The sequence below is a fragment of the Loxodonta africana genome, chromosome 3, assembly GCF_030014295.1.
Source record: "Loxodonta africana isolate mLoxAfr1 chromosome 3, mLoxAfr1.hap2, whole genome shotgun sequence".
Taxonomy (NCBI): domain Eukaryota; kingdom Metazoa; phylum Chordata; class Mammalia; order Proboscidea; family Elephantidae; genus Loxodonta; species Loxodonta africana.
The window spans coordinates 53,812,201-53,837,849 of NC_087344.1; the positions used below are offsets into that span (position 1 = coordinate 53,812,201).

Genomic DNA, 25,649 nt, shown 5'->3' on the forward strand with positions numbered 1-25,649 from the left:
AAGCCTGCCCCAGGCCCTCTATTAACATGGCAACCCCGAAGTCACCAAAGCATCGCTGCTAGCATAAGAATGTCAAATGCTGCCAAGGTCTGGTTGTAGAAAGAGACTTGTGTCCCTATTCTACCTTCTCCAACAGAGGAGAACAAGAAAACTATCAGGCTTCACATAGCTTTGGGTTCCAGCTCTTCCAAGGTCAAAAAATCGAGAGGCCGTGGGCTTTGTTTAGAAAAAATCGCAGCCATCAAATGTGGTGCCCCATCTCGCTGGTTGTGAACACCCAACCAGGCTGACAGGCTCCATTCAGTGTGGACAAGAGGCTCAGGAACAGTGATCCTGGTACATCAGGCTCGTGAGCTGATGCCAGAAAGAGCTGTGCATTCAAGGACAAGCATTTGGCCAGCGTCACTAAGGGTGGTTTAAGCAGCAGCCAACACCTTCTTTTTCAATGTGTATTAAGTCATTTGTTTATTTCTCAAGATGTGCACACTCAAGTATTAAGTTGGCCAGGACAATTCATGGCTCCTAGGTATGTACAGGTCCTTTGATGGCTTGGGTTACATACAACTTCATAGCTAGTGCACCACACACACAGGATAAAACAGGAAGCCTAAAAACCCCAAACCACTGCAAGAAAAAATGAGGCAGGGAAGGAGGGAGGGAGACAGGGGTTGTAATGCAGCATCCCGTGGGGGGACAATCAATGCACAAGGAGGGAGAACACAGAGGGATGGAAGGCAAGTTTGCGTCAATCTTCATCAACTGCAGTTTCCATGTGGAGGGTCAGGGGATTGAGTTTAACAGGTCCTTCAGGAAGCTCTCTGGATCGCTGATTTCTGATAAAAGGCCTGGAAAACAGAGCAGGCAGAAGCCAGTTAGGAGCTGGCACGCACAGCCCCCAGCCTCACTGAGTCATGCTGCCGGATCCACTCAGAGAACACGCTGTGCCCCAACAAGCTCCAACACAGCTGCTCACTGGGAGATCAGCAATGACTGGGGATGCGGTCACCAAGCGAGCAGCCCGTGCATCTGGTTCTGTAAAGAGGACACAAGTCCTGTTATGGGATCACGTGCTGTTTGGGGTAAACGCATTGAAGTGGCAGAGGCCAACCTCATTATCTCCCCAGAGCAGAGGTTCTAAACCTGGGTCCATGGACCCAACTGAGGGGCCCTGCAAATCCACCGGAACTGAGTGCAAGATGGAGGGGGTCTTCTGGAGGGAGCGTACCCACAACTTTCATCAGATTCTCAAAGAGATCTGGGACCAAAGGAAGGTTAAGAACCACTGCCCTCAAGGGCTGGGAGGAGCAGAGTGACGTAGTAACACCCCAAACTGATCTGAGTTTAGACCCTACCACCAGTCCTGGGGCCTTGAGCAACCTGCAGAAGCTTGGAAGCTCCATTTCCTCAACTACAGGTAGTTCCCAGCTTACGATGGGGTTACGTTCCGATGACTCCTCGTAAATTGGTTCTGACATAGTCAAATATCTCTCTTTTTTTTTAGTTTTCATTATTACCGACTTTTGGTATCAGTACCTTTATAAATCATAACATTGAACATCTGCAGCGAACACCCGCGAACGGTAACATCAGCAAATTATGCGCCGCAACACTGTATGTAGTACGTTACTAACAATAAGATGTACAGAAAAGGAAAATAATGCACCAAAAAAAAAAAAAAACCCCAACATGGACCAGTTCATCCTACCTTGAATATGCTCTAAGTTGGGGACTACCTGTATAAAATGGGGTCAGTGACAAGTCTTTGCTGTGTCGCTGTGGGGATTATGTGAAAGTGCCCAGTGCAGAGAAGGTATTCAGTCAGCCTCAGTTGTTACTTCAAGTTGGTGCTAACTATTCCTCTGTGGCCCATCCTCCCATCCCTCACCAAGCACGGTACAGGAAACATTTAGGCCTCACATTAAACAAGCCTGGAGCTGTTAATCCCGTAGGCCTGGCAACATTCAAACTAATGGAGGGAAGAGTGGCAGTGATAGTTTCTTGTTGGCTTCGGAAGGTGTTTTCATCCTTACATTTATTCATAGGGTGCGTCTGATGTTAGAAAATTTCTAACAGTTTAAACAAAATAATAAAGTCATGCTGTAAAACCTGGCCTACGAGTGGAAGGCCCCAGAGGCTCCCTGCCTCACAGAGGCTCCCCACTCTCCCCTACTTCATGCTGCCACTGGCCCCGTTTCAGGGCTGATGCAAAGCCCTGTTCTGAGGTGAGCCCCCTCCTTCCCCCACCCACCTCCTGCTCTTCCTAACCCTGACCTGACATTCATATTGACACAGTCTTCATTCATTCCTTTACCACGCTCTGGGTGACAGACAGACTGGGCACTGAGGATACAGAGACAACTAAGACAGGCCATCCGCTCTCCATCAGGGTAGCTTTCTGGGAAGAAAGCAAGGCACAGAGCTAAGGTACGAAGATGGTTAAATGTCTAAGCTAAAAAGGTACATGTGGGAGTGGTAAAGAGCTAGTGAAGCTAACAAAGAAACCCAGTGTCAACCTGACCTCCCAGGTAACAGGGTAGGTGCCAAGACCCATGCCAATACGCTGCTTCCACTGAGACCAAACAATGCAAAGGTGGTCAAAGTGGAGGCCCCAGGGCTGTTTGGAAAATCCCTCAGTTGGCACTGAGCTGGGGAAAAAAGGGAAATCAGTCTGAGCTTCTCTCCAGACCTTCAGTGGGTCTAGTTCCCAGAGGCCAAGGACACGGACAGAGAAGTGTTAATGGAGGCTTTCTCTTGAGAGTGGGATCTAGGGTGAATCTTTTCCCTGCTTCTTTACACTTTACAAAATTCCCACAATGAACATCAGAAAAAAGTGAAACAGAGGAACAAGCTAACAAGAGAGCCGAGTAGGCCCGGTTGCTCTCCTGAGGTCTGGGTAGCTGGACCTTTGGAAGGCCTGCGCTGATGGAGGACTGTAATGACAGCGCCCACAACTTGAGAGGGCAGTGTCTTTAACGCTGGGTGGATTTTCCCAGGAATGGCCCCAAGTCACCTCCCACTGCTGTTATTTGATGCTTGGCTATGAAATCCAAACAAAATTTAACGTGTTTGTAATAAGGATGACAAATTTGTTGTATAAAGAATCTGTACACAAGAGAGAACAATGAGCTTCATTCTACTGGCTGTGGGATGAGGAACCGTCTAGAGTCCTCAACGTGACAATAGCTCCAAGTGTTATCCTAGTGTTATACTTGAGACACTCTTAGCTCTGTTTTGATATTTATAGCTATTTTTAAGAATCAGCTGGGTACAGCTGTGACATGAGAGGTCTCAGACCTCAATGAGAGGAAGAGGCAGGAGGAAGACAGATGAGCTCAAAAACTGGGTGTGCCCATTCAGATGTTAATTCCCTGAACTGTCATAACAAGTCAGGAATCAAAAGAGGTGCTCTATCACTTTCTGGAGCCCTGGTGGTGCAGTGGTTAAGAGTTTGGCTGCTAACCAAAAGGCCGGCAGTTCAAATCCACCAGCCACTCCTTGGAAACTCTATGGGGCAGTTCTACTCTGTTCTATAGGGTTGCTATGAGTCAGAATCGACTTGATGGCAATGGGTTTGGTTTTGGGTTTATCACTTTCTAGCTGTGTCCTCTTGGCAACTTATTTAGTCTTCAAAACCTGTTACCCCATCTATAATATGGGGATAATCAGAGTTCCAATCTCCTGCAGGACTGCCTTGAGGACTGAGATAAAGCATGATAAGGAGCAACACAGGGGCAGGATGGAGTTAAGTACTCGAAACATGTCAGCCCTATTTTGTTATTAGCGGCCAGGCAGTTAACCATCTTTCCCATCCTTGCAGTGGCAGCAGGCAGGCTGGTTCTTCCCATATGTGAAGGTGACAGCTATGGCCAGACTCACGAAGGCCAGCGCGGGGGCTCTGCTGCATGGAATCTTTAAGAGATAAAACCTTGACACTGACCAGCCACATCGAGGAACTCTGAGAAGGTTTCCACTGGCATGAACTCCTCCTGGAAGGTTTTCAGAGCTTTGTCAGCAGCTTCAGAGATGGGCATGTCGTTGTGGCGGATGTATTCAGCTAGAGAGCAGGACCAGCCTCCCTCTGTGTTACTGGTAGGCACCTTCTACAAGAATCAACAGGAGACAGGGACAGGGAGGTAGGTTACTTAATGCTGCCTCATCTCTTTCCTCTAGTCAGCAGGTTATTTCCATCCTGAGGAAAACCAAGCCTTCCCATGGACATCAACGTTCTTCCAGGAGCGTGTGTTTTGTTTCAAGACACAGCAAAATTTAATTTCGTTCCTCTCATTATGCACAGTGTCCCCCAAGCCTACAAGCTACAAGAGCTGCGTGCTTTATTCCCTACACATTTCATGCCTGCATTTCCCAAAGTAAAGGAAATTGTCAACATGCTCCATTTGAGCTATTTCATTCAGACGATAAACTTGAGCCACCCCAAAACACTCTGATTCTTTCAAGGGAGGGAGAAGTATCCTATTTTAAGTGGGGCTGGAGGAGGGTCACACTGCACCCAAGGCAACAGAGTTTATCCATACAGAGAGGACAAAAGCAACCAAGTGCTGACTCGGGCGGGAAGGTCTGCCAGTAGAAGTGGATTCAGAGCAGGCCTGAGACCACACAGCAGGAGTGATCTTGGCTACAAACGTACATCAGAGATATATGGGTCTAAGTTCATAGTATAAATCCCTTCCCAAATTAAGTGTGATTTGTTTCTCAGGAGCAAACACTCCAGCCAGTAGAGGAGCAGCCATTGGGGTGCTGGGGCAGGGGGCAGAGCCAACAGTGCAGATTACTGTACACCCTTGCAGAAAACAGCTGAGCCTTCAATGGCTTCCTTACCTTAAACATGTTGTATATGAGATCGACTAGGGCCCAAAAGAGAAGGGAAGAACGGTAAGCAGAGTAGTCCTTCACTGTCTTATCTGTCAACCTAGAAAATGAAATCAAAGTCCATCTCCATGAAGACTCTAGAAGGATACTCACAAGGACAGAGCAAAGTATCCTGGGTTTCAAGGGAAGAGTCACAGTAATCTATGCAGCACATAGTCCAGTACTTGCCTTTCTTCTTGGGAAAAAAGCAACTGTGGGCAAGAAGTTCTGAGCCCTGGGACTCAGCGGCTTATTTATTACAAATGTGTTCCATGCAATATTCATCTTTAATATGAGCTCTCTTACAAATCAGGGTAAAACAGGGTGGGGGAAGACACAAGTTGCAACACGGCAATCAAAAGGCCACTGCCTTCAAGAAATGCAAAGGACATCTGTGTTTCCTTTGTGCTTGCTTAGCCCCCAAACAAGCACTTGGACTTGATGATAACTCATAAATGAAGTAGGAAGCAAGTCTCTACTTCAGAGTCTTTACGTTCCCGCTGGGAGAATTTTTACAGTCAGCAGACCTAAACCAGCCAAACACAGCAATTTGTCAAACGGATGTGTCAAAATACAGCAAGCTGGTAGAAAATCGGTGTTGAGCAACAGTAACGTCTAGGATGGCGTTCGTTACCACCCGACACCTCCTAAATCCTGGGATAACCCACACCTTTTTGTTTCTAATCAGTATCATCTCTAGTTAATCCAATAAGCCAGCTCAGGATTCTGTCTCTGACCACATCCACTGCCGTCTCAGCAGGCGCTCTTGGTCTGAGGAGTGATTACACCAGGTAGGGCCACTAGGAAAAACAAGGAGCTCAAACTCCCCCCTTCATGCTATGAAGAACAGGTGTGTAAATCTGGTTTCTAATGCCCAAGATCTACGAGGAGTTTTCTTTGGAAGCTGCCTTAACATCAGTAAGAAGCGAGTGAAGATTGGATGAGCCCTTGTTGTGGACGAGGGATGAGAAAACACCCCATGACCGAAAGGACCCAAAGTATCTTTAAGGTGTGTGTGTGTGTGCATACACGTGTACTTGTACATGTATATATGTAAGAATCATAAAAATAAGGCAAGCATAAAGATTATTTATGATAGAAGCTAAAACTATACCGTATGGGCCTCAAGTGAGGGGCCTGCTAGCATGGGACAGACAGGTTACCCACTGGGTATTAGGAAAATGTTTAATTTAACAAAAGTAAAATAATAATAATAAAATGAGAAAATTCTGTTTGTTAAAATATGCTCCCTGGACCCTCCCTCTACCCCAGTGCTCCTGTGCCTACCACCCAGAAGGAAGTTTCAGCCTAAGGCGAAAATTCCTGGAAGTGGGCCTTGTTGGGTGAGGGTAAGGATCCATGTCTCTGCAACTCTGAATGGCTGCAGATAACAGGTAAGATTCTGATGGAAGCCTAAGGAAGTCCCCGGCTTAAATACTCCCAAGTTCTCCCTAAATGCAAAACACACAGAAGAGGTCAACTTCTTTTGTGCAAATTCCTAGAGCTGTGTTTTTATCTATCTGTTACTGCATTCCTCCACAGGATTTACAGGACGTATGACAAAGCCAGCTGCCAATAACATTGCCCGCACCACTAGGATGACACCTTCTAAACGTCTCTCTGGCCATGATCTCTTCTGGGAGCGTGTCCTTCTAGCCATGATCTCTCCTGGGAGCGTGTCCCAACACCGTGCAAACCATCAGCACTTCTTCTAGCCTGTTTCATATCCCCCAGACCACCACCAGGTTTGGTTCTTCTCCGTGGCTGTTTGGCTTGGTAAGCAGGAATCTTGAGTGACCCCGGCCAACTTCATTATCTAAGGCCAATTAGTAAAGGTAACTAAGCTACTACTGAGAAATGCTGACTCGTGAGTGCAGCTCACACTGGGTTTCCTAATTAAGCTGTGACCAAATCAACTTTTCTTTAACTGCCTGGGAGAGTAATGAATTCTGATCTCCTACTTGAAAGCCCAACAGCTCATGTGGGTTGATTTCAAACCTACCATTGCGAGCCTGTGCCCAATAAATAGCCACTTTATTTGCTATGGATGCAGGGCTCAGTCTGGCTTATCAGCAACTTCGTAACCTCAACTTCTGATCTCTAGCAGCTAGTTAACTAGTAATGCTTTAGACTCTTGGGAAACACTGGACAGTTATATATTTGGAATAGGGGCAGGAGTTAGAGAAGTCTAAGGAGACTGGCCCCCTTCTACTTTACCCAAACAAGCTGGTATTGGCTGGATTCAACAGCAGAGCTCCTTTAGGGGAGCTAGGTGCCTACAGACTAGCAACGTGTGATGCTCAGCTGATGAAGGTAAAGATATCAGAAGTGCCAATTCAGGCACATGGCTGTTTTCCTCTTGGTTTGTCATTACCATGGGCCTAAAATTCCTCCTCTGGCTCCCTTGTTGGCCTTCAAACATGGAAATGTTTGCTGTGATTCTAGGCTAAAGGATTTGGCAGGTTAAAGAGTCACGAGGACAGATTTTCCAGAAAGGAACCAGAAGCAAATTTTACTGAAGTGGCAGAAGCAAGCTGGAAACCCACTCCTTACTCTGTAGCCCCCCAGGGCAGACACGGTTTGGTGCCGTTACAGCCACCCATGGTGCCCGTGGAATCCATGTTCAATCAATGGGGTTATGGTCATCTCAAAAAGGTTTTGTTGTTTTTGTTTGCAGTTGTTTCTCTCAAGACACTTCCCTTCTGACCCAAATCATAGCACAAGGTTATTAAAATAAAGACCACTTCCTTCCTGAAATGCTTTCCTTCTTTGGGATGTGTCAACATGAAAAGGAAAAATGAGTCCGGAAAAAGAAAGACTCATGGGGCAGACACTATAGAAATGTACCTAAGAAGGGAGAACGAGCTCTTATCTGAAAAGAAAATCCCCAACCTCAGTCATGCTGGAGCTTTCCTAGTTTATGGTAAGATCAGCAAGATTCTGAAAACCTGGTTATCTGTCTTAGCCTCCTGCCAGTTCTAATTCTTGTCATTAGTAGTATCGCCCTATGTGTAGCTGGCTTCCTCTCTTTAAAACTACAGCAGGTAAGCCTGGCTCCACCTTTCAAGTGGCTGGATACGAAATCTACAGGTGATCGGGCAACTGCCAGTCAATCAGGCCTAGATTCTGGACGTCACAGCTTGAGAAGGGGCAGCGTCAATTACTGACAAGCGAGCATTTCTTCACTTAGCACACGTGCACTGCTAGGCAACTTTCAAACACACTGGAATACATACTCCAGGTAACAGACAGCTCAGGAAACACCTTCCTGAAGCAGGTACTGACCTGGTGGCTCCCCCAGGAGCCACTGCCCGAGCCTGAGAGGTCACCAGCAGCCTCTGCAAGATTTCCACACGTATAGCTCTCCACTTCTCAGGGGGCAGAATGTGGAGGGCCAGGACCGTGAAATAGTGGGGCCCATCCACTTCAAAGGCACTCTCCACCCACTTCTCCTTGGGCTGCTCCAGAAAGCCTTGGAGGTTCTTCTCCTCTCGGGAAGTTGCTCGGGTTCTGGAATGAAAGAGGCAATGACGAAACGAGGGTAAGAGCAGGACACCAGCAACAAAAGGGAAGAAAGATTTGCTCAACTGTCATCTTCTTTCAAGTTTACTGACCACTTGGATTACTGAGCTTGTCCTCACTCTCAGCCTTGAATGCTCTTCCCACCTCTTCTCTGGCAATCCATGTGCTTCTTCCCCTTTATGCCTTTCTTCATGGCATCTTCCTTGCTCTCCTTCCCTCACCCCACCTCAGCTCTCCTACAATTCCCAACAACTACTGCTCCTTGAACACCCCTGTGTCTCATGCAATGAGCCAGGCATGTTCACAAACACTCTCTCACGTAAATGCCATAGCCAGGTTGGGCGATCATTGTTAGCTCCATTTTACCACAGTATCTGAGACCCAGAGAGGTGAAGTGACTCAACCAAAGTCACCAAGCTAGTTAGTGATGGAGCTAAAATGTGAATCTTGGTTCCCTAACTCTAAAACCACAGTCTGAATTCTCCCTTACTCCATGTAGTCTTAAGATATTTACGTTATTTGCACTACCTTTGCATCTTGGTGCATTTCCTAGGTTTTCCATTTTGGTTTGTTTTCCTAAGTGTTTGTGTCCTCTTTCCCTCATGAGAACAGTTTCTTCCTGGCAAGGACTGTTTGTTCCCATTCTTCCTCAAATACAACAGTAATGATGATCATAGCAAACTTCAATGCCAGACACCATTCACAATAACCCTGTTAGACAGGTGCTATCAATACCCCCAATTTTACAGAAGAGGAAACTACAGTACAGAGAAGTTAAATATTTATCGAAGTCACGCAACTGGAGAGTCAAAGAACTGGGCTCTGAACCCGAGCAGTCTGGCTCCAGAGCCTGTCTATTTGTTAGCTCATCTTCCCTCCCATGACAAAGCTTTGCCAAGTGGTCACTGAATTGGCACTGACAGATCACCTGAGTCCTTCCTGCCCATGTATTTCTGACTACCTGATGGTACTCTCACGCAAACAGCACTTCATGCCTGATCCTAATCCTGTGGAGGAACAACCCTAGATCAAGACTCTTGCTTTGTCCTTTAAAAACAAACGATAGTAGCTGTCAGAATCAAAGTTTCCAGGTCTGCAGATGGCACTGCCACAGACACTGGACTGTGGGAAAGCAGGACGGTCTGATACAAGGACACCCTGCTTCCGTCTACTCTCTGCAGAAGGAGCATGAAGGAACAGACAGGTGTATTTGGCTTGATTTTCCTGGTCATGGGGAATCACAAGCTTTCTGACACTGGAGCTGCAAGTCCACAAATGTTAAGACCTGCTCAGGTTCCGCTCCGGCTCACAGGGGCTATGGTGCTACACACTTGCCTTTGCACAGATGTTCCGCCAAAAGCAGCCATCCTCCTCACCTAGCCCCCACCTGACCAAACTCATACCAACGTGAAACAGCTGGCTGGGGAGGCGGTGTGTGGCTGAGAAATAGTGCCTCTCTGTGAAGCTTCCAGGCCAGCCTCTTTACCACTGTATACTGATCAAGATAACCATTACACAGCCAATTCCCTCTCCAACTAAGAGATTTAGGCATGAGTTACAAATGTCCGGCATTTGAGAAACACAGTGACACCTGAAGTCACCAGCTCTATTCCTCTGGGCTAATCATGCTGTCTCTGTGGGTTTGCTCTTCTCTTGGACAATAGAGCAGTCCACTCTACCCCATGGCTGCCAAGAATGGACAAGTCTCTGCAAAAACCAAGGGCTCTGTTAAAGGCCACAGCACACTGGTAATTAGTGCTGGCCTGGGCTGAGGTGGTGTGGGTAAGTGGGAAGGTTTGTACTGTCAGCGATGCCAAGTGTTTTCTCTGACAGTCTGAGCGTTTAGCAGATGATGTAATGCATTCTGAGAGACCTGCCCTGTGTTTTAACAATGAAGCATTGGGTCTTGAGGTCAGTCTTTTATCTCATAAGGAAATGGTGAGGGAAAAAAATCACATTGTTAAGGAAGAGGAACATACAAGACAAGAGACAGATTGTCCTGTTGCCTAAACTGAGCTGCAGCTGCCTCGTGTGTACTGTATACAGGCTGTCAACAGCCGTCAATTCTCTGCCCAACGGACTTTTAAGACTCTGGCCAGAAGACAGGGCCTCAAATTAAGAAAGCATTTCAATCAAATCTAAGTCTATTAAATCTCTTCATTTGCTTTTAAAACCTGGGATGGAATTAAAGAAGGCTATTCTCTTCTATTCTAAATGTGTCTTTAAGGTGATGCTTTTACGTATTACCCTAACTATTCCATAATGTACATATGGATAAAAGTACAAATCTATTTTTTTTCCTAGCTGTCTTCCTTCTCACTTGACTTTCCCAGACAGTCTTCAACACTCTCATTCCTCCTCACTCGTGCCCAGATCACTACTCACTGGAGAGAAAACAGGGATAACCAATCCGGTTTTCCATTTATGAAACGGGTCTTAGTTCTGCTGCACTCTCTTGGTATGAAGCCTCCACCTGTAACAACTTGTGTGCCCCTGACTAATGACTGTGGTGCAGCTCGACCCATGGCCTCCCCCATCCCAGAGAACAGAGTAGAGGCTTGCATGGCCTGACACCTGCCTGCTCCTCTCTGGGCTGGAGGTCAGTCCAAGAATGCAGTCCTTGGTGGCCCACGGTAGGAGATGTAACAGGTTTTAAATGGGAGTCACCTTTACTGCTTTATTCTGTGTGACTCCAAAAAAGCCACAGTTAGATATCCCTGCCTTGGTAAAGTCTACTTTAGGTCACACCTTTACTCAGGAACTAATCAGGGAGGATATGGAAAAGCAGGGAGACCTTGCTGGACAGAGGGGTGGAGTGTGGGTCAGCTGAGACGCTGCCCCTGGGATACTGACGTGTTCAGGACATAAAGCACAGTGTGAATGATGTACGGGATCAGGTGGATGTTGCTCTCCCGGCCACCCCCGCCGGTGTCGGCGCTGAAGGACTGCTCCATGGCGAAGCGCAGGAAGAGCAGCTTGATATCGTGAATGTTGAGCTGATACGTGGGTTCTCGCTGGCCCGTACATTCCTGGAGGTAAGTGTTGTGTCTAGGACGAAGCAGAACAAGTGCTGAGATGGAGAGGAAAGGAACTGATTCTTCGTTGGGAAAACGTTAATTTGGAAGGCAGGGCCCCACTTTGGTCCCCTCTGCCTGATGACTGCACAGGTTACACAAATGGCTAGAGGGATAAAATGGAGAGTAAAGGCCAAGGGTGGAGCCAGGAGGAAGGCAACAGCACAGGACGTGTTCTTTCTGCTATAACTCCAAGCTTTGGTGAGAACCCCCCATTTCGGGGGAGCCCATTTCATAACGCACAAATGTCACAGGACATATCATAGCCTCCATCTGAAAGTTTTGGAAAAAGAAATGTAGAACTTATCCATTCCGACTGAAAAGGTAATCTATCCATAAGAATCATCTCTTCAACCCCCAAATAAGTTTCTCTATGTCATTTACCTTACCATCTATCTGGTCTCTGATTCTTATTAGCTGTGATCTAGAGAAAGTTACTCAAACTCTCTGTGCCTCAGTTTCTTTAACCAAAGAAGGTGTATACTAACATCATATGATAAGCATTCAAACGTGTTGCCTATTATTATTGTCTCTGTAGTTACTGCCAGCTACCTGTTTTATGATGTGTACCTTTTCATCCCTGAGTTTTAAAGTAGAACTTGGGGCAGGGCACCTCCCCAGGGACACCAGCAAGAGATGAGGAACTCACAGAGGCTTCGCTATTTTAACCTCGACCTTCAGAACCAGGGAGGCCTTAAAAGGAGCCTGGTATTCTCCACGCCACTGAGCCATTTTCATTATTTAAACCTCAAAGCCACATACTGCGGAAGTGATGACCTCTGGGAAATTTTGGCCCCAAGGACCAAGTCAAGGGTTCTGTGTCTTACTTCACAAGATCAGCCAAGGAGATATAATGAATAACCAGAAATTTTACATGGTGGACCAGAAGCTGAGGGTGCTGGTTTCTCTCAGTCGGTGGATGGGCCCCACTAGATCATCGCTTTAGGAAGTCTCCATCCCTCTCGGCGGGGGCCCTATATCCTCTGGACAGCTCCCCAGTCAGCAAGCAGAGGCATGGATTCCCAATGGAAGTGACAGGAAATAGTTTCACCATGGGTTGGGCTGAAAGCTGACCTTTCCCCACCCCCTGGGAATCCCCTCATTTTACAACGCAAACTGCTCAACACTCACCTTGCCAAACAAGTGGCAAAAGCTGATTCAGGGACATGGGGCCCCCAGACTGGAAGAAGCCCATTGCACTTAGTGTTGGCGTTCTGAAGGGCGGCACTTTCCCACTCTTCCCGGCCTCGAGCTAACCTGGATTGGGAGGAGAGCAAAGACAAGTGACTACTGGAATTAATCTGGCAACTAGGCACCTGGGTGAGTGGGGGTGGGAGAGGGAACACTAAGGAAGTAAGTTAGCCCACGCTTCTAGCCCCACTGAGAGAAGGGGCCATTTGTAACCTGGTAAATGCTGGATTCATTGATTCAAGTAAGCAAGGTCTCTTTCACCAGCATTGTGCCAAAGCCAACGCATATTTTCTTAGCCATACTGCAAGAATAGCTCCTGTGCATATGTGGTTTAATGTAGAAAATTCTACTCCCCAGAGACAAAGGAGCAGATTTAAAACCTCGGGGCTGGACGCTCCATCCCTCCAACTCCAGGAGCCCACTCCTCTGAAGTAATGTGGGCCTAGTCTTTCTGCCCACCAGGCTTGGCATGAGTTGAAGCACATATGAAGGCGAGGGGGTAGGTGGGTGAGCAGCCTACAGAAGGAGGTGGCCACTGCACACAGCCAGGGCCTACCTGACGGCAGCCAGGTGGCAGTCATAGTGCACAATGTTGAAGTGGGACACGGTGCTGTAGCCCTGCTGTTTCCGGGGCTTATTCTCCAGCTCCTCCAAGGCCACCCGCTTAGTGAAGGTATAAATGCCTAGGACCTTCGTGGGCTGCCAAGACAACAAGTTAAAAAGGAAAAGAGGTGAAGGAAAGTCCAAGTTGGGCTTTGGAAGGAGGTGAAGCAGAACAGCAGGGAACTGAGTTTCTATCTCCCTAGGCAATGCTTTGGAATTCAGGTTGTTTCCACCAGGGATGTGTTCCAGAGAGCGATGCTGGCTAGAACCTTAGTCTACTGGCTGGGCACAGCCCTGGGGAAATGAGGAGTGTGGGGAGCAACAAAAAAGAAGTGGATGCTGTGCAGATGGAGAGACAGAAATGTAAGCCTAAACCATCATTCTTCTCTTTCTTGCTGAAAATGAAGAATAGAGTGCCTTCTTGATATGTCACTTGCTTTTCAAAACCTGTCAGGCAGCTCCAAGGAGTCTGAGTTATAGTAGGACTTACAAGGCCTGTGGCCCAGGGTACTTGCCCTTCAACAACTTGGGTGCTATGTAGTAAATTCAAGCTGGAGAGGAAGAGGCCACCTTTTAAGACTTTGAGGGAGCAAACAGATCACTTCCTGTTCTGTCCCTTTCAGCTGTAATCTAGTTTGGGAAAGCCTAGAAAGCTAAGGTTCTGATCTTCTCCCCAGTGATCCTGAATGGAAGCAGCATGGTGTGTTTTTAAGAGCCTAGTACTGAAGTCAGAGAGGCCTGGGCTAGAATTCCGACTCTGCCGTGCGGACTTTGCTCTCTCATTCATAAGTTGGGGCTTATTACAGGTTGGAAGATAAAATTTACATAAAGCCCTGAGCATGGGACCTAGCATATAGAAGGAATTCAATGGGTGGTAGGTGACAACGATGATGATGAGGACTAATGTTCAGATCAGTTTGCCTTCCTGCCTTTCATCCACCTGAAGCACAGCTCCTAGGATGCAAACCTTGACCCTGGCCTATCTGCAGGAGTCAGATGCACTGCCACCAAGGGCTAGGCTGAGCCAGCCAGGCACACGTCCTCAGGAGCGACTCCAGGCCCAGCAGCTGTACCTGGAACTTGTAGCCCTCCCTGCAGATGCAGCACGTGAGGCCCGGCTCCTCGATCAGCTCCTCCATCTGCTTCAGTAGCGCCGTCTTGGTCACGACCTGGCCCTTCTCATTTGTCTGTAGGAGGAACCCAGTCAGCACGTAAGAGGGGGTTTCCACCACCCTCCCACCCTTACTTAGGGATGTTCAGGAACAGGGCCGACCTTCACCACACACTAAAGGCACTACTGCACTGAAATCTCTTTAGTTGGCTTCTAAGGAGCGCAAAGGGAGCTCATTCAAAGCCCCAGATTCTCCTGCTGCTTCCCTCTTCCTACAGGCATCACTGAAGCAGAGGCGGCCATGCAGCTGGAACCCTGGCTCATCGCCACTTGCCACCAAGAAAGCCCCCTTTCTTTGTGCCAGCAATACCAAGTTTTGGCTGCCAAGGGCTGTTGCATTATGATTCATTTACTGTTCCCATGGGAGTTTAAAACTGCTGACATGCAAGTGTGCTGGCTTAGAGAAGGCTCTTTTAGGACTGCTGCTTCCTCCAAGGTGGAACAATGAAAAGAGCACAGAATAGAGCCCTGTGTGTCAAACAGACACAGGTTCAAAATTCTGTCAACTACTTATTAGTTATGTAGTTACTTCACCTCTCTCAGCCTCAGTTACTTCATCTGGAAAATGGGTATTATCATATCAACCTCATATCATCCCTCATTGGAGGGACTAAATTAAATGGTGCAAGAACCTAAGCACAGTGCCTGGCATATAGTAAATCATCAATGAACAAGGTCATCTGTCACCATTTTTACAGTTTATGTAAACTTAAGTCCCTTAATCTCTGAATCTCATCTTTACACCGGAACAATGGAGACCTTAGATGATACAGTTAATGTGCTCCACTGCTAACCAAAACCTTGGTGGTTCAAGTCCACCCTAAGATGCCTCAGAAGAAAGGCCTGGAAATTTACTTCTGAAAAATCAACCACTGAAAACCCTGCGGAGCACAGTTCTACTCTGACAAACATGGGGTCATCGTGAGTTGGAATCAACTTGACAGCAACTAGTTAGCAGAACAGTAGTAGCCACACATCGGAGACTGCTGGGAAGATGAAGGAAGGTGAGCCATCTCGCACAGTGCCTAGCACACCTGGGGTACGTCTCCCTTCTCTGTGCAGCCTTCATCAGCCCCGTACCAAAGCACAAATGACTGTGCCATGACCACCTCATCAGCAGCAGCCTGGACAAGAACGCAGGGACAAGGAGGAGGTGGCTTTACCGTCATGCCCAGGGTGCCCAGAGCCTTCTGCCGCATCGCCATGGCCATGCGCTTCTTCTCAGCCCGGGTCTCCCTGCGGGCCGCGTCAATCTTCTTGTTTACATCCGGGTGTTCCCGTAGTGCCTCCAGCAGGTTCTCTGCCAGGGTCCCAATGCCCTCATCGCTGGACACCTGCTCCAGTTTATGCAGGTTTGTGATGGAGTCAGTTCCAATCAGAACCTGCCAATGAGACCAGAGGGATGTATGCCTCCTATCATACAGATGAGCATTCTTTCCAGGAGCTTCAAGGGTTGGCAAAATCAACCAAATGTGCATAGTCTCATGTCATCTGCTCAGTTTCAATCAGATCCTTTGATTCTACGTTTCGAGAGATACAGGCAAATAAAAGAGGGTTTGGCTCTGCCACTGACCTTTGGCCAAGTACCATGCTCTTTAGCTTCTGAATCCCCATCTATACTTGAGGATAACGCCAGGGTTGCCGTGAGGATTAAAAGCTAGTTAACACATGTAACGCACCCAGCAAAGGGGCTGGAAGAGTCCTGGGAGCAGCAGTACAAGACGAGGCCTGAGAAACGAACTGCGTGAGTACAGACACCCAGGAGAGCAGCCCCTTGCCGTTCATAAAAGCCTGCCCAGAGTCCTCCCTCTGGGGGCCCCTGAGCCCACTCGACCTGCGAGCACAGGAGTTTTCTCAGCCTAGAGATACTAGAGGTAAAACTACTGTAAGTGGAATTGGGGATGGAAAAGAGATTTATTTACAAAGACATTAAGAAAGGACCCTTGTACTTGAAAAAGTTGGAATCCACCATGCTTCTCACACCCTCACAGTTCAACTGGAAAAACATTAAAGAACATTGAAGGGAGCTGTAGTTTGAAAAAGCTCTCCAGGTGAGCTCACTGAGAAATGGAGAGGTAGCATTTAAATCCCCACGTACTCCATCATAAAGTAATTGAGGACAATTGCTACATATTTGACAATAAACTGAAAATAACAAAGCAGAGTTGCAATGTGAAAGCTCAGCAGTCAACTCGGATCACTCACTAGCTCGTAAATCCATTCTCATAGCAGGTTACACTTCACATTTGTGCCTCAGCAGAATTACATGTTGTATCTCATGCTCCTAAATGCTGAACCCCTATTCCATCACCTCATGTGAACGTAAAAGCTGGACAATAAAAAGGGTACCTCGGCCCAGCAGGGAGAGATCAAGAACGAACAGCAAAGTGCAGTGGGTGGGTGTTCCTTAGAACACAGTTCTCAGTGGACTGAGGCAGAGCCAAAAATGGTGGTGATGGTATTACAAATGTCCCAGCGACTGAGGCCAGGAATAAAAAAAAAAACTGTTTTACACTCTGATCTTCTCAGCCACACCCTCACAGTTCAACTGCTGCTCAGCTGAACCGTGAGATAAAGAAGCCCCACTTAAAAATCAGGTGAAGGAAGAAATCAAAAACACAACTTAGTCCTCCCTGCATGGAGGGATGAACCAGAAGACCTCTGAGATCCCCTTCTACTCTAGAGGTCTCATATGTTAGGGCATGTCACATGTCAAGGCTAATCCAGGTTGTTATATTCATTCAGTCAGTGGCGGCTGAGAAGTGGGTGTATGGTTCCCTCCCACCACATGTGCTATCTCGACATGCATGCTGGCTACTCACCTGGGTGGCAGGGTGCTGGATGGCCAGCCCCCGGAGAAGCCGCAAGATGAATGGCAGAGCTGGGCGAGACAAAAACTTTTTCCAGATGTCAGCATCCAAACTGCAAAGCAAAGGGAGGGTTACTTTAGCAGGCCAGGGAAGCAAAGGCTACCTAGAAATCAGTTCTTCCTTATTCTGGCTCAAACTATACTTATTTAACTGTGACCCTCTGAGAGTGCTAAGGAATCACAAAGGACCACCCAACTGAGAAGCCTTTGTAGAAATAAGTATTCTAACTAGAAACTAAAAAGCCATCCTTTCTGATTAGTCCAAAGCACTAATGGACCACAACTACCACAGCCTCCACCAGACTGAGTCCAGTACAACTAGATGGTGCCTGGCTACCACCACTGACTGCTCTGACAGGCATCACAATAGATGGTCCTGGACAGAGCTGGAGAAAAATGTAGAACAAAATTCTAACTCACAAAAAAAGACCAGACTTACTGGCCTGACAAAGACTGGAGAAACCCCAAAAGTATGGCCCCTGGACACCCTTTTAGCTCAGTAATGAACTCACTCCTGAGGATCAGCCTTCAGCCAAAGGTTAGACAGGCCCGTGAAACAAAATGAGACTAAAGGGGCACATCAGCCCAGGGGCAAGGACTAGAAGGCAGGAGGGAACAGGAAAGCTGGTAATAGGGAACCCAAGATCGAGAAGGGAGAGTGTTGACATGTCGTGGGGCTGTTAACCACTGTCATAAAACAATATGTGTACTAATTATTTAACGAGAAGTTGTTTGTTCTGTAAACAAAGTACAATAAAATAAATAAATAAAAGGAGACTTAAATCACTGAAAAAAAAAAAAGCAGCTATCCTTTCCCAAGGCCCTGAAGGAGCCTGCAGTAGTTGAGTGGTCACCCTGAGAGTCCGAGAAGGAAAGGGAGGCCCCAAGAACAAGTGGAACACATGAAGCAATATGCCAGGATGACACGGGAAAGGGAAGCTGGAGAAGGGAAAGCAGCCACTCTGAGGAAGGTGCTCCTTACTTCTTGGCACTGGGGATGTGCTTTTTCATATAGTCCAGTGCATTCTGGGTGATTCCCTTCTGGAGAATCAGGTCCTTCAGCTGATGCCCATTGCTGTTGTTCTTGATACCGGCTGCTATTTTACAGAAGCAGTCGAGGAAGACTTTATCATCACCGCTGTGATCTTCATCATACCTGGGAGCAAAGAGTAAAAAGTCTGAGGGGGTGAAAAGAACTGATCACATCATTCTCTTGATTAACAACCTTCAACAGCCTACAGGATCAAGTCTGAACTCCTTAATTAAACATGACATAAAAGACCCTCTGGCTCCTGCTACTATCCCTCTTATCTGCTACGTTCCCCGAACTCACAACATTCTCTTATATTTTCTGCTTATGACTTCCCTCCATCTTGGCATATCCCCTTCTCTGCTACCCAATTGCTACTTTAACACAATATATTTTAATTACTGACTCCTCAACTAGACTCAGCCACTTACAGACTGGAACTGGCACACAGTCGGCCTTTAGTAAGTTTATTCAAAACAATCTCATAGAAATTCAAGTGATTCTTCCTTGGTCTCACAGGACTAGTTCAGAGTTTTTGCAGGGACTCTCACTTAGCTCTGTGAAATCCAGGCAACATACTTGTCAAAGTTGCAGTATGGTTTGAATCGCTCCACCAGGATCTGCATTTTCTCCACTTCGCCAAAGGACAGGTATGGGATTATGCGAAGCAGGCCCTGGAGCACACTAGGGTTGGAACGGACAAAGGTACTGTTGATCTGGTCCAGGAGCATCACAAGTTGATCTTTGTCACCTGTCAGGAGCAGGTTGCTCTGCATAGGAAAGAGGATCAAAGGCCCATTAACAGGATCAGGACTTTAGCTGCATCCAACTTCTAACCCCCAAAAGACATCCACTTTCATCACAGCCATCAGAAGTAGCCCTAGAAGAACTGTGTCTTAGCATTTCATGGGAAATAAGAAACAGTGTGGGCTCCACTGAGAGATTAGCTTCTAAGTTTCTGTGATGGCTCTGTTAACATTCTCAGGGAATCAAGACACACCAACACAATCCCTCCTCCTAAGAGAATGGAGACTACCTAATATTCATTTGGTCATATCTCTAAACAAGAACATTAGCACCCCATAAGAATGGGGGAAGGCACAGGTGTAGCAAGTGCAGAGAAAGTGAACTGGGAGCTGGAGACCTGACTTCGAGGCCTAATTCTGCCAGTAACCAATGATGTAACACTGAGCAGCTAACTTCATTTTCCTGGGCTTGGAGTCTCCTCAACTGTGAAATTAGGAGTTGAACGAAGGCTCCTGTCTGTCAGCTGGGACATGCCAGAATTTTATTAATGAGCTGCTTTTGAGTGAAAGAATATCCTAAGCAGCTTTGTTCCCCTGAATCCAAAGATTTCAGGCTTCAGTGAAATGATGTCACCATTAGTTGAGCCTTGCCATTAACTATGAACAGTGCAGTTCGATCATTTCTGTTGACCTGAGCTAGATGCAAACAAGCTTGTTGCTGGCAACGAGACAGTATAGGTTCTCAGTAAGTGTCTATAGACAGATGGACAGGGTCCCTACTCACCTTGTCCTCACTCAGGGGCTCGGCGTTGGACTCATCTAGGATGATCTCCATGATGCTAAGCACCTGCTCAGCCACAGCTGCACCGCCACTATCCTTACTTTCTTGCTCAGCTACCAGGGCCTGTAGAAGGACACCCAGTCACTGGGGATAAAACCACAGCCCCTCATTGCTGAGAGAATCTGCTTCTCACTGATGCCCTTCATGGCCTCAATTCTCAGAGATTCTCTATGTCTGTGTGTGTGTACACGCACCTATTTTTTCATTGGTATGAAGTCTGGATGGTTTAGGGAATATCCTTCCTCTTGAATTAAGAAAGGAACAAGTAAGCTCAGGGCTGCCATGGAAGCAGCATGGAGGGGAGCCAGCAGAAGGGACAGCCTGACTGACTCAAGCCTCTGCATCAGTCAGGCAGATGAAGGGCTTGAAGAGGCTACACATTCATTTTATCTGAGCCCAGAACTGAGATCTCTCCTCCCATCCCTGGGCTTTCAAGGCTCATTCTTCATCACCTGCAGCCCACACTCTTTACCAAGTTTAGAGTCCCCAGCATGACGTTCAAAGTGTTCATTTCCAGCTTGACCAGCTGCTGCCGGTTGACTTTCACCTTCACGCAGTAACTGAACAATTTCAGCAGCACCTAACAAGAGGGCAAGTAAAACCCATGAGACCATCTGACAGCATAAGGAGCGGGGACAAGCAGGAAAGAAATGTCTAAGAGGGGACGTGTACCATCAGTAGGTGCCCCTCCTGAAATGTAGAGAACAGTAGGGAGAGGGAACCCTTAAGGGGACATGGTAAGAAGGCTGGGATGTCACAGGAGGCTGGCTTTTTAAATGGCTATGGTCTGCAGAGATAGTCCTCATGGGCTGGGTATGCCGCTAACATCGCTAAAACTAACAGCAGTGACACCACTCGCTAATGAACAGGTGACGCTCTATTGTCTTGGGGAAACTCCAGTAGCAACTCAGGCTGAACTGAATGAAGCACATGGCCTGTGAGAGGTCACTGCACAGGGCTTTCAGGGGGCTCCACAGGACACTGATAAGTTCCTGGTGGATTCCAAATCCCAGTGAACACCCCATGAACTAAGTCAGTCATTTAAGACATGGGCACAAAAATATTTGTTCTCATATCCCTGGGGGTGAAATGATGGTATAACATTTATGATGCCTTGGAAATCTTCTAATCTTCTCTAATTCCTAATGAAATGGTTGGATGAACACCCAAACAAAATTCTACAACATGAGAAATGAAAGGGTTACATCACAAAGTTCATTAAAAAAGCAAAAATTGAAAGAAAAACGAACAAAAACATGGACATAACTGTAGCTATTTGGGGAAGACATTGGTTCCACAGGTGACTAAAGAGATGTCAGAAAAGGTTTTTGGGGGGAGTGGCTGGGGGAGGGCTGTGCCTAAGATGTCGAGGGCTTGGGGAAGCTGCCAGGTCTTTCATGAGCCAGCACTGGTCCATGACACCATGCTGCCCTCTAGGGTTAAATGGCACAACGGCCACAAGCTTCTTTCCATAGGGGCCTCTCCCAAAGCCAGAGGGCTGGTCCCCTCCTTGCTAACCCCACTCACTGTTAGAAGGTGGCGTCCCTGCTTGAAATCCTTGATCCCTGCCAGTCTGTTAAGCATGCACTCCAGGCCCCCACACTGGGCCATCACACCAGCCATCTTATATACTTCTTCTTCATCTTCTTCTTCATCTGGAGTCAAATGATCCAAACAGAAATGAAGGGGAAGGTGAAGATGGGGATAAACAGACAGCTCTCTTGCAGGCTGACAGCTACTTCCCTTTCCCTATCTCCAATAAAGAGGTAGCTGATAAAAAGGGTTCAATTTGGTGTTAAACTGTACTATCTCATTCCAAGTAACAGCTTTTTTAAAGTTCAAGTCATTTAAAATTAAATAATTTACTCAAACGTGAAAATACAATATCACTACTACCTATGGGGGGGGGTGGGGGTTAAGATAAAACTTTCTCTGTGCTCAAGACTGCTGCTAAATGCATTTTTTCCCCTAAAAGACTAATTTTTTCCCAACCTCCAGAGGTGTCTGAGCTACGCCAGAGATGCACACATTTTCCTCAGTTAGAGAAGTAATCTCACAATTTTGATGCACAGATACAAGAGAATATTTGCTGAGAACACCCTTAAGTCCCAGGACATGAACCGCTTTGCGGTCCCAAACCTCAAATCCAATGTGCAGCACTGTCTGTGAAAAGGGCCATACCTGTGGTGGAGTCTAGGGACTCAATGAACTCCTCCGTGGCATCCCCCAGCAGCCCCCGCATTCGATAAACAATCCTCATGGGCTCTCCCTGAGCAGAGAAAGTTGGAGAAAGGTACTTGTATATTAAAAAAAAAAAAAAAAAAAAAACCCACTGCCATTGAGTTGATTCTGACTCATAGCAACCCTACAGGACAGAGAACTGCCTAGAAGAGTTTCCAAGGCTGTAAGCTTTACGGAAGCAGGCTGCCACATCTTTATTCCACAGAGTGGCTGGTGGGTTCGAACTACTGACCTTTCAGTTAGCAGGTGAGCACTTAGCCACTGTGCCACCAGGGCTCCTTACTTGTATAGAGGCCCCAAGAAAAATGGAAAGGGCTCGACACCGGCTCTTGTTTAATGCCTCAGCAATGTGGAAAGCCACTATTTTTCTACATGGTCTCGGCCAGTACATTTCCTAGAATCCAAATGCACTGTAATTCACTTAGGGGAAAAGAAACTGATTTTATTTCATGTCTACTACAGGCCGGGCACCGTGTGAAGTGTTTTACAAACACTATCTTGTTTATTCACTATAACCCTATGTAATAACTACAGCAACTATTATTTATTGAGTGTTTTACTCTGTGCTGGGTCCTGTGCTAATTAAGTACTTTGTATTACCCTCCTTTTACACAAGGTTAAGCAGCTTGTTCAAAGTTATACAGCTATAAGCCCAGGTCTCATTCCAAGCCTGTGCCTCCCCCAGGACTGCTAACCAGTAGAGAACAATACCCAGAGAATCAGAACAAGTGAGGTCAATTAGATCAAGGACTCTGATTCAAGTTCAGGAATCAAAAGCAAAAAAAGGAAATACATCAATCTCCCGCGTACGGAGATTCTGAGGTCTTCGTATAACTGCATAACAAGAACAGAGTTCACTTAATTTCTTCAAGCTAAAACCCATAACCTCTCTAGAATGATTAGAAACAAGCCTTTTATACATTTGAAGATTACAGCAACTTTAGTATATGGGAGAAGTAAGAGTTCACTGCATACCAGATACTGAACTAAGCAATTTAGCATATATATTTTTCTCAGTTTGGAGATGAGAAATGAGGGCTCAAAGTCACACTATATGAAATATTAAGTGGGAGAGTCGGTACCTCACTAATGCAAACTGCCTGCTTCCAACCCAACTCTCAGATTCAAGACAGAGAACCCCAGAGGAAGAAAAGCTGTCAGAAAGGTCAGTTCTAGAAGTGTTTCCACCTTTGGAAGCCCGGTGGGAACTCCTCAGAGAAAGAACATCCGTATACCATGGAGAGAAAGAGAAAGAGACATAGAAAACAGAACAGGTAGCTAATAAGACGGGTTGTTTATTATGGAAAGGAGGGGCAAAGTAGACAAGGGCAGTTAATAAAAGCCTAGACAAAAATCTCCCACAAACTCTGGACTTTGATAGAAGAACCCCTCAGTAGATGATGCTAATATAAGGGGGGCGGGGGCGGACTGACTCTCAATTTCTGCCTCGTGGTTCAGAAGGGCAGGTGCCCATGAAGACTCCTTGGGTTCCAAACCACCATTTACGATGGTGCCTGTAGAAGCTTGGTCTTACTTTTTCATATGCAGCTAGGATTAAATCTGTATCGTTCTGTTTGGACGCTAAAATGTCTGTGACAAGATGCCACGGGTGGGTCAGTCCTCTGCGTGTCCCTCTGCCAACAGTGTTACACCTACTCAACTGGCAGTAGGCCAACAGTAAACAGTGACCAGGATTCCCAGCAAAGTGGGAGAACAGAAAGGAAAGCAAAAATATATAACTAATTAAAGGCTAAAATGTAGAAGTAGTACGCTGCCAATTTAGTTTCATAAACTCTACAAAAGTATTTGAGACTAAGTATAGGAAAGTTTGTGGTGCTTCATTGGTACACTAAACCAAGAACCAAACCGAGTCAATGCTGACCCACAGCAACACTACAAGACAAAGTAGAACTGCCTTAAAGGGTTTCCAAAGCTGTAATCTTTATGGAAGCAGACTGCCACATCTTTCTCCTGTGGAGCAGCTGGTGGGTTCAAAGCACCAACCTTTTGGTTAGTAGCCCAGCTCTTAACCACTGAACCATCAGGGCTCCTCCGCTGGTACACTAGTTTGCTGTAATTATTTATTTGATTTATTTACTAAAGCTCCCCACCCCCACAGAGTAGAAAGAAGAGTTGTGAAGGAATGGGAAGAAAAGAGATAAATGGAGGGGAAGGAAAGGAGACAGGAAGATAGGAAAGAAAGGAACAGGGGACAGATACTAAGAAAAGAGGAGAGGGAGGTGAAGTGGAGTATCAGGAAGTGGACTTTCCTAAGTGTACAAATAGTATGGAGGTAATCAAAAGGACCAGGTCACTACACTGCCTTCATTTCCCCTTCCCCCTTCTCAAAAATAACTACCTATTTGAGTCTCAATTCCCCAACTAGTAAAACAGAAACTGTACTTCTTGGCAAAGCTGCTAGAAAAATGTTATGAGCAGACCCAGAAAAAGGTGAGAATTAACCTCAGCAGAGAGGTGCCAATATTAAAAGGGTATAAGACAGCAAGCATTCCCCATCTCAGTGCTTCCTCAGACACTGCCAGGCCTTCAATTGCCATGGTTCGAGGACCTGAGCAGCACAGCTTGTGCTGCACAAAGCTAGAAACTGCTCCTCCTCTCCAGAAGCTCTTCACCTTCACTAGTCTGATTCCTCAAAAGGAGGAAAAGATGACTGCCTTTCTCCACACAGACCACAAAGAGGGGAAGTAAAGACCCAGAAGGGCTGATGCAAGCTGGGCAAGTGATGATTAACAACTGCTTGTCCTGGAACAGGTCTGTGTAAGTCAGAGAAGTAAAACCACACCTCCCAGCAAGAAAACAAGCACGTACCTCATTTGTGGTGCACCAGACCTTCTTGTAAACCTCAGCCACGGGAAGGTCCAAACTAATGATTTTATTGTTCACTAGAAGCTGAACAGAAAGGTAAATGAGGCTGTTATCCCAAATAATTTTAAGATAAGTAAATGTTAAGAACAAAGGGCACTTTGTGGCAATGGTGAAAATTTTTATGTATCATGAACCTTTCTACGGGCTTTCCTTCTCTATAGAAAAACACACACGTGTGCATAACACACAGAATTTTGTCTAAAATTTCAGGGGTTACAACCCCGAACCATGGACTACAGTTTAAAAACCTCTGCTGAGGACCTTCTCCTATCTTGAGTCCATTTCAGGCTCAGTACCAGAAAAAGCAATTTTCTGTATTTCACCCAACATGTTTTTCTCCACGTATGTGATAACGCCAGACCCACGAGGTTCTCTGCCAGAAAGTATCAGACGCAGGGCCAGAACCCTGCACGATGACTAAAGTGCCAGTATTTAGGGATCCAGTTTAACTTGGAATCACTGGGTGGCCTCCACCAGAAACAATAATAAAAACCTACCACCACTATAACCAATAGTCATTAGCTGCTTGCTTACTCATGCCAGGCACTGGACAGAGCTCTTTTTAGGTAATTAACCTCAGCACTAGGAGAGGTAGTAGGTGGGAACCAT

General features: G+C 46.6%; 1 protein-coding gene across 9 annotated transcripts in view; it reads right to left on the minus strand.

Annotated features, from left to right (window-relative positions):
• Positions 1 to 435: 435 nt before the first annotated feature.
• Positions 436 to 25,649, minus strand: part of UBR4 (ubiquitin protein ligase E3 component n-recognin 4) — a 140,177-nt gene continuing 114,963 nt past the window's right edge. For 8 of the 9 annotated variants that reach the window (XM_064281379.1, XM_064281376.1, XM_064281378.1 and 5 more), the window contains 17 exons: positions 24,984 to 25,064; positions 22,095 to 22,182; positions 21,441 to 21,568; positions 20,386 to 20,493; positions 19,857 to 19,976; positions 18,906 to 19,096; positions 18,279 to 18,452; positions 17,250 to 17,349; positions 15,591 to 15,809; positions 14,330 to 14,443; positions 13,210 to 13,352; positions 12,594 to 12,719; positions 11,242 to 11,436; positions 8,152 to 8,376; positions 4,837 to 4,927; positions 3,938 to 4,100; positions 436 to 845 (listed from right to left, as the gene is read on the minus strand). In XM_064281379.1, the coding sequence (XP_064137449.1) occupies positions 781 to 845; positions 3,938 to 4,100; positions 4,837 to 4,927; positions 8,152 to 8,376; positions 11,242 to 11,436; positions 12,594 to 12,719; positions 13,210 to 13,352; positions 14,330 to 14,443; positions 15,591 to 15,809; positions 17,250 to 17,349; positions 18,279 to 18,452; positions 18,906 to 19,096; positions 19,857 to 19,976; positions 20,386 to 20,493; positions 21,441 to 21,568; positions 22,095 to 22,182; positions 24,984 to 25,064 (2,331 nt within the window). In that variant the 3' untranslated portion in view covers positions 436 to 780. The remainder of the gene's footprint in view (positions 846 to 3,937; positions 4,101 to 4,836; positions 4,928 to 8,151; positions 8,377 to 11,241; positions 11,437 to 12,593; positions 12,720 to 13,209; positions 13,353 to 14,329; positions 14,444 to 15,590; positions 15,810 to 17,249; positions 17,350 to 18,278; positions 18,453 to 18,905; positions 19,097 to 19,856; positions 19,977 to 20,385; positions 20,494 to 21,440; positions 21,569 to 22,094; positions 22,183 to 24,983; positions 25,065 to 25,649) is intronic. The other variant, XM_064281380.1, reaches the window with a different exon arrangement.